This window comes from Thermobia domestica, chromosome 6 (assembly GCF_964235325.1).
Source record: "Thermobia domestica chromosome 6, izTheDome1.hap1.1, whole genome shotgun sequence".
Lineage (NCBI taxonomy): Eukaryota > Metazoa > Arthropoda > Insecta > Zygentoma > Lepismatidae > Thermobia > Thermobia domestica.
Window position 1 is genome coordinate 240377178 of NC_137459.1, and position 9705 is coordinate 240386882.

At 36.5% G+C, this 9705-nt stretch overlaps 1 protein-coding gene across 3 annotated transcripts in view; it reads right to left on the reverse strand.

Annotated features, from left to right (window-relative positions):
* Positions 1-1898, reverse strand: part of LOC145688438 (E3 ubiquitin-protein ligase RNF170-like) — a 70869-nt gene extending 68971 nt beyond the window's left edge. The window contains exon 1 of one of the 3 annotated variants that reach the window (XM_081762671.1): positions 1517-1896. In XM_081762671.1, the coding sequence (XP_081618797.1) occupies positions 1517-1635 (119 nt within the window). In that variant the 5' untranslated portion in view covers positions 1636-1896. Of the gene's footprint in view, positions 1-1516 lie in introns of all 3 variants that reach the window. The other 2 variants (XM_081762670.1, XM_081762672.1) reach the window with 2 other exon arrangements.
* Between the last annotated feature and the right edge of the window lie 7807 nt (positions 1899-9705).

Sequence of the window (9705 nt, forward strand, 5' to 3'; positions counted from 1 at the left end):
CATGGGGGCTACCGCCACCAACCCCCCGCTAAAAATATCAGCAGAATAAATTAAGTAACATGTAATACATTTTCTACAATTATTTTCTAATCTACATGGGGTCTACCGCCTCCAAAACCCCTATAGGAAACTTCACTCGAAAAAAGGAATAATATTTAAAAACTTTTCAAAATGTTACAAAAACGTTCAAGTATTATTCACCATTAATGATACAGCAAACTGTTATGCCGAACAAATAAAAAATATCGCTCTCCAATTGACAATCCATCATAAAATTTCCCAATACTTAGATTCCTATGATAGAAAAGAGTTCCATTACGCAAAGAAATGTATTTTCTAAAACAACCACAATTACGATTAAAACATACATAAGACACTATTAGTCTCAACATATTTTGAGCATCGGTTCATCGTACGATCACAACCATTATATTTTTTGTCAAACAATTAAACCGCACAAAACCGCAATGCGAAAACAATTCCCATCTGAATTCAAAACGCGATCATTTAAGAGTTAACACGCTCCGCATTAAATCCATCGAACGCCTTTTGAAGCGCTAGAAGTAACTGCTGAGCCGCCATGAAGAAAAAAGGAAAACGGAGAAAAGAAAGACATTCCACTTAGATCATCACGAAGCGAGTATAACACTAACAGCTTCAAACTACGAACTGCCCGCGTGCTACACTAGCATTGTACTAGGGAAACATCTACTGGCAAAAATCGAAAGCACCAAAACCCCACACAATACCGGTATCACATCACACAGAAGAACACTATAGTTCGATTCCATCCAGTGATACGGATTACTATAGTCACTGTTTAGCACAAAAGGAAATCTTACCTTCGGGACTGTAGTTATATGGCATATGTCCGGATGCTATATTCATACGAAAATGAAATAATTACAATCTTCCAATAATTATTTGTTGGGCCCCTTGAACTTAATGTACGTTAATTGGTGTATTGGCATGTTGCCTAGCGGAACTACTTCGGAGGACAATAAGAAAATAACTAAAAAAAAAATTATATTTCAGCAACTCTTTTCGGGAGGAGTGCCTAAGCTTAACCACACGCAAGTAGGTTACAGGTTAGTTTTTTTTTATTTTTTTTTATTACATATTACCGGTAACCTTTCAATAGCTCCCATACTGTACAAGGTTCAATATTCAAATTCATGGTATTTGTTTTCAATTAGCAGTGTTTGGTGCTCACGTTTAATTTTTCAGTAACGCATTTTTGGGCTGGCATAACTTAGTCTGCACCGAACTATTATGTATGGCAATTAATGCAGTTTTACTATACGGATCCATAGTATACGCAGTAGGAACTGGTTACAAACTCCGCAGGGGTTCGTTATGTTCTGTTTTACACATTAAATGGGCAAAGTAAAGGTTTGCCCAAAATTTTCTGCACATTTTACAATCTGTGGATCCCTATAGTAACACTGCACCTGGCAATCAACATTGAACCAATTATTTACAAGCTTACACTAATTAACATAAATATATCACTTACAGTCCAGTTCTTCGGACCCAGTAATACAAGGATCCCAGCAATATTATTGCTGCCATCAATACTGTCACAACCTCATTACCCACTCCTTCCAGGAGGCTGTCATCAGGCGTATTAGACATTTCTACTATCAAACTTTAACAGTCACACGTAATTAACAAAGACAATGTATCTTCCTTTAATATTGCTGCTACTTCACTTTGACTAGAAGTTGACGTCCAACACAAGTTATCGTTACATCCTCTCTTATATTAATCTGCAAGCAGAAACTGTTCCCTCCGAAATTTGAGCTGTAAATAATCTCAACTATTATTCGCACTGTACGCTCTCTTCGCGGCTTACGGACATAACTATGAGGCCAATTATGGAGCTTTAGTTTACAACTCACAAGCAGTGATGCCAGTTTTGTAACAGCGAAATTCCCGTCCGAAACAATAAATTTCCCGATTACATACAAAATCTACCGTCAACTTCAGTAGATATAATTTACAGTATCTATAGCAGGCCAAAATTTAAAAATAAATAAATAAATAAATAAAATAGAATGTACACCATTTTTAAGAACAATATGATGTTTTTTGTGTTTTGGAAGGGATGTTATGTTCAGCAAAGCAACACTTAATTAAATTGTATTAGCCTTAACACGATTCTGGTGTTGCTTGCACACCGCTTGTTCCTTGCATAAAAATAAATAAATAAGTATTTAAAATGTTTAAAAATGCAGCGATAAGTAGGGTATTTTCCAATAGTTTACATTAGCTTGATGTTTCAAGTCTTTTGTGTGTTTGTAATGTTCACTTTTATCCAGGGATAAAGTAGATCTCAGAAGGTAGGGGGACACATTGCGTAAAGCCGTCTCCTGTACCTATCTTTTCCCATTGTAGTTTTTAGAAGCGTGTGATGCCACAGATATTTTCTGGAAATAAGGGGACGACATCCACCTGCGTTCCCCCTCACTTTTAGCACTGCTTTTACCCAGGGGTAAGAGTGGATCTGAAAATGTGGGAGGACAGTAGCGGCATGACGTCACGCCGTTCCCCCTGCATATCTTTGCCCATTGTAATTTTTTTAGGAATTGAGCGGACGCCGTTTTTTTTCGAGGTGGGGGGACGGCGTCAACCCGCATTCCCGCACTTTTATCCCTGCTTTTACCAAGAAAGAGCTCAATGTTGCAGGTTAGGTTATTGTACGCCTAGAAAAGTTGAGAATGAAAGAATTTCCCGTTTTCAGTCTATGTTAAAGAAAAATTCCCGCATTCCCGTCAGTGCTCAGAATTTTCCGATTTACGGGAAATTTCCCGCCAACTGGTATCACTGCTCACAAGGATATCTTCTTTAGTCTACGAACACAAATTGAGAGCAAAGCGTTCCCAAACGGCCCATACGAAACTTATCTTGTGTAGGATTAACTTAAGACTAGGAAAAAAAATAGTATGAGCAACCCGTAGCAACCAAGTCCCCTATTACACCAATTATTGATAGAAGATGAGAATTGTATTAAATTTGAAAATTGTTTGCACTAGGTAAAAAAGTGGTCATGACACAGTACGACCAAGATGGCGCGGGTTGGAAACCCGAATTTCACCTTGTTAATCGAAAAAGTCATAAACTAAAATCCATTGCAGAAAAAACATACACACCATTGATGTTCACACATTAGAAATATTATTCCGCCTTATGCAGAAACGTTTTGAAGTCTGATTAGCATCATACTAAATGTCTGACTACTGCAGGAAACAAATGTTAGTCGAACTCTTTAGTATGGTACTAATCACACGTCAGAAAAACTCTGCATAAGGCCCAATGAACACAAAACAAAGGAAAAAGCAGGACTTATATTAAACATAGAAGTGTAATAAAACTGGAGCAAGAGAACAAGACTTTACACCCTGGCGCCATCTTGCCCGAATTGTAGAAGACTTACCAATAATTGAGGAGTTTATGAAATAAGGGCGTAAGTCTGAAATTTGCATTTGAGAAAAACGATGTTGAAAATTTAAGTAGTGTTTTTTTTTCTTATACAAAACAATGTAATATTCAACATTTTATTGTGATATTGAGTTTAAATTTTGACAGGAAGCTAAACAAGCATGGTAAAAGTTACTTATGCGTTTGATGCAAAAAGGGAGTAAAATCACTTACGCCCTTTACTACATCAAACTCCTCAATTTACAGTAATGTAAATGCACACTTCTGTTCACAAAACTTCGATGTCTTCCAGAGACTAAGGCCAGGCCACCATTGCTACCTAATGCGACTGCGAATGCGAATGCGAACTGCTAATTCATGTGTTTCTACTAGATCCGAAGTTTTGCGAATGCGAATCAAGTTGCAATGTCTCTTTCAAAGCTTCAATGTGAAATATTTTTGCTTCAAAATTCGTACCTTAAAGTCTTGAGAGCACGAACAAGACGAATATAGATAAATGTCACGCTGGGCAGGCATGAACGCAGGAATTGGTTTCGAAAGGGGTCCAAATTCAGTATGAGAACAAATTGTATATAAATGTTTAAAAGTAGGCAACATTTCAAGAAAAGTCGGGATTTCGAGGGATTCAGACCCCAGGGTCCACTCCATGCGTACGTCCCTTGTGACAATTACGCTCACACACTCAATTAATTGTTCATATATTCAAATTAAAACATATTTATATATAAATCAAATTTATTTTAAAAGTCAAGGAAAATTTTATTTTGTTTCATTTCGCAGCCAAGCGAACCTCTTTCATTTGTCCCAGGTAAAGAAGTTTCTCTGCTTTAAAAAAAACATAAGACGGCAACCGCACTAATAGACCACCCACCTTTCTACCTCGCAAGTCAACGGTAATGGAATTGATATTGTTACTCCAGCCACACTGTCGCACTACCTAAGTACCTCGATTTCGCAAATATCACGTCACAGACACACAGGAACCAAAATTTTTTATCTATAATCTTCGCAAGTGCTTATGAAACTCTTTAACACTCACGTACTAACCTAAAAGAGACACTAGGAACCCAAGCCAAGCTATCAACCGATTTTTGGGAAATGGTGTCACGAACTTCAAGCGGCGAATCAGAATCCGAAATTCAAAATTCATAAAGAGAAGAATGAAGCGTCTTTTTCTTTTAGAAAAAGCTGGGAGAACGCCTACACGGAAGAGAGGTACTCTAAATCGACTCTTCATCGCGCAAACATCACTAACCCGCGACTCATAAGGATACATCAACTCATATATATATATATATATATATATATATATATATATATATATATATATATATATATATATATATCTTTTTAAGGGTTTAACCTCGTAATAATGGCAAGCTAAAGACCCTTGTAGCAGCCAGTTAATCAAACCACGCGTTATCCATAGCAACATAGTCATTAAAAGATTATTTATGTAAATATTTAAATGTTAACACAGCGATATTATTCTTATCATCTGCGTATATTGTGATTTGAAGTAAGTGAGTCTGTGATCGATCTGTATACGTTGATATCCTGCATTCAGTGAAAAGAGCATTAGGAAAAGTATTGCGATTGTGGCGGATATACAAACTGTGCTAGTTTGTTGAAATTTACGTGCAGATGGATAAACAGTTGATAAATGACGCATCGTTGCATTCCAACAACATGGAGATGGAGAGGGACAGAGACACGAGGTTGAGGCCCGGTAGTCGAGACAGATGCCCTGCCAGAGGAAGACCCAGACGCTCCAGACAAACGAGGACTTCTTCTCCGGGAGTTGAATCCAGAAGACAGCGGGGGACGCTACCGCGGGATCTGAGAAGAGACATTAGGAACCACTGTGACGGTCAGTTTCGTACAGTGCAGTTTTCTTCTGAAGTGTGAAAATATAAGCGGAAAGACTTATTAAGGTAGGGCAAAGTATTCTGTTATTTTCTTTATTGAGGAAGGACAGAGGCCAATATTTCCGTGATTCGTGATCTCCATACTCACATTTTCCTAGAAACTTCGGGACATTGTTTATCCATACGGAACTATCCGTAAACATTAAGAACATTTTTTTTATTTTTAAAAAGAAGTAAACAAATAGCCTAATGCCTTGGTTGCATTTCCTAAATTAATTCACTGATATGGGAACTATTAATTTCATTCTTGAATAAGTACCATGAATTTTTGATTATTTTACTAGTGAAATTCGTATACCTTGATTTGATCTTCAATCGTGCATTTATTTGTAATTGTCATGTGTCAATATTTAGATCCTTGAAGCCGTCATTATAATCATTTATATGCAATCCAATATTTATTTATATCAAGTATGGATTATTTCTCTTTTAAACATAAATCGCGTTTAAGATGTGTGCATGTAATGTATTTTCTGTCTTGAGTAAACCATGATTTAGCGTCAAAGTCTAGTTATTCAAATTTTAACATTTGTATAGGTTGTGTTAGGGAAATATGTGTCAGAGCGGTAAACAGGCTTAATACCATTTTATTGTAACTTGTCAATTTTTATTATAGTCATTCTTAAAAGAAACAATTGATATAAAGCTTCCAAAGTCGTGCTATGTTGAGTAGGTTTCAGACAAATAAGTGTAAATATTCTTATCCCGTAATATCGTAAGAGTCTCATGAATAATGTAAACAACTTAAGATACTCGAGTAAATCCCTTCGGAGGTACCTATCTGAGCAACGAACGCAGATGGGGTCCATAGCTGTGGAGAAACGTTTATTCGCAAAAGAAGGAATCAGTGAGAAAATCAAAAAGTGTCGACAATATAATTATTTTGATCCATTGGCCAAGCTATAATAATCGTAGTACTATATATATTTGTGTAGTGTATTTGAATATGAAATATTGGTGTAGTTAGTGTTGTGTAACGATTTTTATTTTGAATTGCATTATTTTCCAATTGATATAGTATGTGTACAAAGTTATGTCTTGTTTATGCAAATCTTTTAATATTGAATATTCACTAGAGTTCATTAGAAACAGTGCACTAAATTTTCTTAAAAGCATACTATCGCTTCTAAACCATTTCTCCAGTAAGTCTTGCAAGCAACCTAAGCCATTAATTTTTTCATTCCGCAATCCGATTATTAAATTTATTTCCATTTCTTTTCTTGCTAAAAAGAGGTAATAACTGTGGGCGAATTACTTAATAGAGGTTTATGTCTAGGGGGAAAACAATCAATCATTTTGTTAATTAATATTCAGTTTAATAGAAATTTTTGTTTGTATAACTACGTCATGTTAATTATAAAGTTTAGAATATTGTCAGTTTAGTTGAGCAGAAATAGATTGTTGCTAAATTTTACAGTCAAGATTGAATAACTTGAATATTACGTTGTACAGTGAAGAATGTGTTCAGAAAAATCATATTATTTGGTAAAAACAGTCAAAAGTCTGATTCATTTTCAGTAAAGTCAATTAATTCATTTTTTCTGTAATCCAAATTAACTTTCTTGTTGATTTTTGTAGATATAACCTTGTTTCACGTTAAATTTATTAAAAGTCTATTTGACGTTAGAACCAAAGCATTTATGTGGTTATCATTTCAAAGATATGCCTATTACTTTAACCGGTATTAGCATACCTAGAAGTTATTTCAAAGTACCCTGAACTGAAAAAGTTGAAGCACGGTTATATTGACCATCAGAAATTTTTATCTAAATTAACTCATTTTTTAAACTTTAAATTAAACTTTCCTTGTTTGTTGCTTTTAAACTATTTTTGCTATCTCCACACACTTCGGTGACAGAGTGATAGTCAGTGTAGCCAACTGAACAAGCCAGCAGCGAAAAATCTTTCTTTCAGCTCTGCAGCTTGTGAGACTTTTGCTCCGCATGTTTAAATCACTTAACTATTAACTACGCACCTGTTTTCCTAGCGCCTTGGAGACACCGTTATGGGGAAAACAGGATCGATTAGACTTAGGTCATCTCTCGTTGTGCATATCATTTTTTTAAATTCAAAACCATCTTAGCAAAACTGTATTTTTACCTTGGAGAACTGAAGTTCGAGCCCCTTGGAGTCAACTTCAATTCTCCAACTCAATAAGATCTGCTTATTCGTAATATAACGCAGTAATTCCCTTTGGCAGCCCGAGCAGAAACTTTCCTTTAATTGTTAGTAATTTTCAATCGTTGCAGAACTAAGCGCTCGAGACAAGAACATTATCATTACAAAACTTGGCTTCCAATACAGGGACCCCAGTGTTACAAGAAATGGCGCCCGAACAGGGACCCGAATGCGTAGTTAATCTTATTTGAAGGACCAACATACGTAGTTAATTTTATTTCAGGACCGAAAAGCGTAATAAGCGTTATAAAAAGTAGGAAATTTAGTTTGGAGAGGCTTACATAGTAAATTTCGAACAGCGAACGAAAACAGTAATCAAGTCTATTCCGTAATACTAAACTTAAGAATGGTAAGCGGGATATGAAATTAGGTAACTTTGTATTCAAAGAATCATTATTTCGAGATTACCCGTACGGAACGATTAAGCGTTCTACTCCCCCTCGCATCCAATTTTATTTCATTTCAGCACATGCGTAAAAAAAATAATTGTTCTTACTTCGTGTTTGTTCGTTGGTTTGTTTGATTGGAAGAGAAAGGAGATACACCATTTTGCTTGTTTTTAAAAAAAGAAGAAATAAGGAAAGAAGAAAACAAAAAGATAATGCACCAGGTAAGCGATTAATGTAAGTGAACATGCAAATTTTTGGCATATTGATGCATAAATTTAGCTAAGTTTGTTTCTAGTGAATAACATTAGTATTAATATAACTATATATTCATATATAGATATATGTGTATAATAAGCCAGATTTAATACTTTTATTTATACATGCATTTTATTACTTATATATTATTGTGTTTTAGATATTTTATCTGTTAATTAATACACTATTTGTATATACACATAAATATACATGTGAATATATTAAAAAATAGAATGAACTAAGTTGTTGTGGAAAATGTGTGGTGCTAAAGTAGCTTGGCATTCTACATTGATGAAATAGTAATATTTTTGCGTATTAAGGTGAACTTAGAGTAGAAATTTAGAGTGATTGACACCATAGGTCAGATAATTAGAATTAATTTTATACAAATTTTAATAAGAATCATTCTGACAATCCAGTTATTTAAGTCTACTTGCAGATGCCACAGTTGAGGCTATCTACCTTGAGGCAACGACCCAGAAACAGGATGTCTGCAATGGAAGAAGCACAACGTTGTCGCACGTGTGGACGTGACCTATGGGAACAGGATTTGGATCCCACGGATGAGGCTCGAAATTGTCCCGAATGTGGTGACCAGAGGGATGCAAGTCCAGTTACGGAAAATGATGTCACTCAAGGAAGTAGATACAACATTCAACAGCATCACGGGCCGAACAGCACTAATGGCGATTTTCAGGAATCTCTTCTATCAACGGTACAAAAGTGGTTTGCAGAACGGGACCGGAAAGAGGAGGAGCGAAACCAACGACTGGATGATTTCATGAAACAACAAAAAGAAGAAAACAAGAAAAACGAAGAACAGAAGAAGAAAAGAGAAGAACAAGATAGAAAACTTGACAAGCTCATGGAAAAACGAGACCATTTGGCAGAAGACCTCTCGAGGAAACTACAGGAGCAAACCAGGAGGCTGGACGAACACGAGAAGTCAAATACGGAAGTGCTGGAGGACTTCAAGCGCACCATCTCCCAAAGTCTGGAGGAACAGAAAGAGCGGCAGCACAGGCAGTTGCAGGAGACAGAAGAACGTCTCAAGGCACAAGCTGGCCAAATGGAAAAGAGGATGCTCAGGTAAATGGAGGAAAGGCGGGGACAGGTCCTAGAAGATATGCAGCGCATGCGGATGGACTTGGAGACGCAGACCCAAGCACAGAGGATAGAGCTGCAGACAAGGATGGAGAATATTGAACATTCTATGACTGTACGACAAGAGGTGCTAATAGAGAGCCTGACTAATCAGAGCACAAGGATTGAGGAACTCCGGCAAATCCAAGATGCCGAACAGGAGAAAGCAGAAGCTCTTCAGCAGACGGTGGACCAACTGACAGCATCCCTAAAGGAGAAGATGTCCGAGTTGGTAGAAAGGAGAGTTGGGGAAGCAGTAAGAAACATATCTCAACCCACTTTCTCAGGAATGGAACCACCTCGAAGGACTCCGACGCCTCCGGTTTTAAAACCAATTTTAGAAGACCTCAGTCAAGGGAATCAGGAGAGTG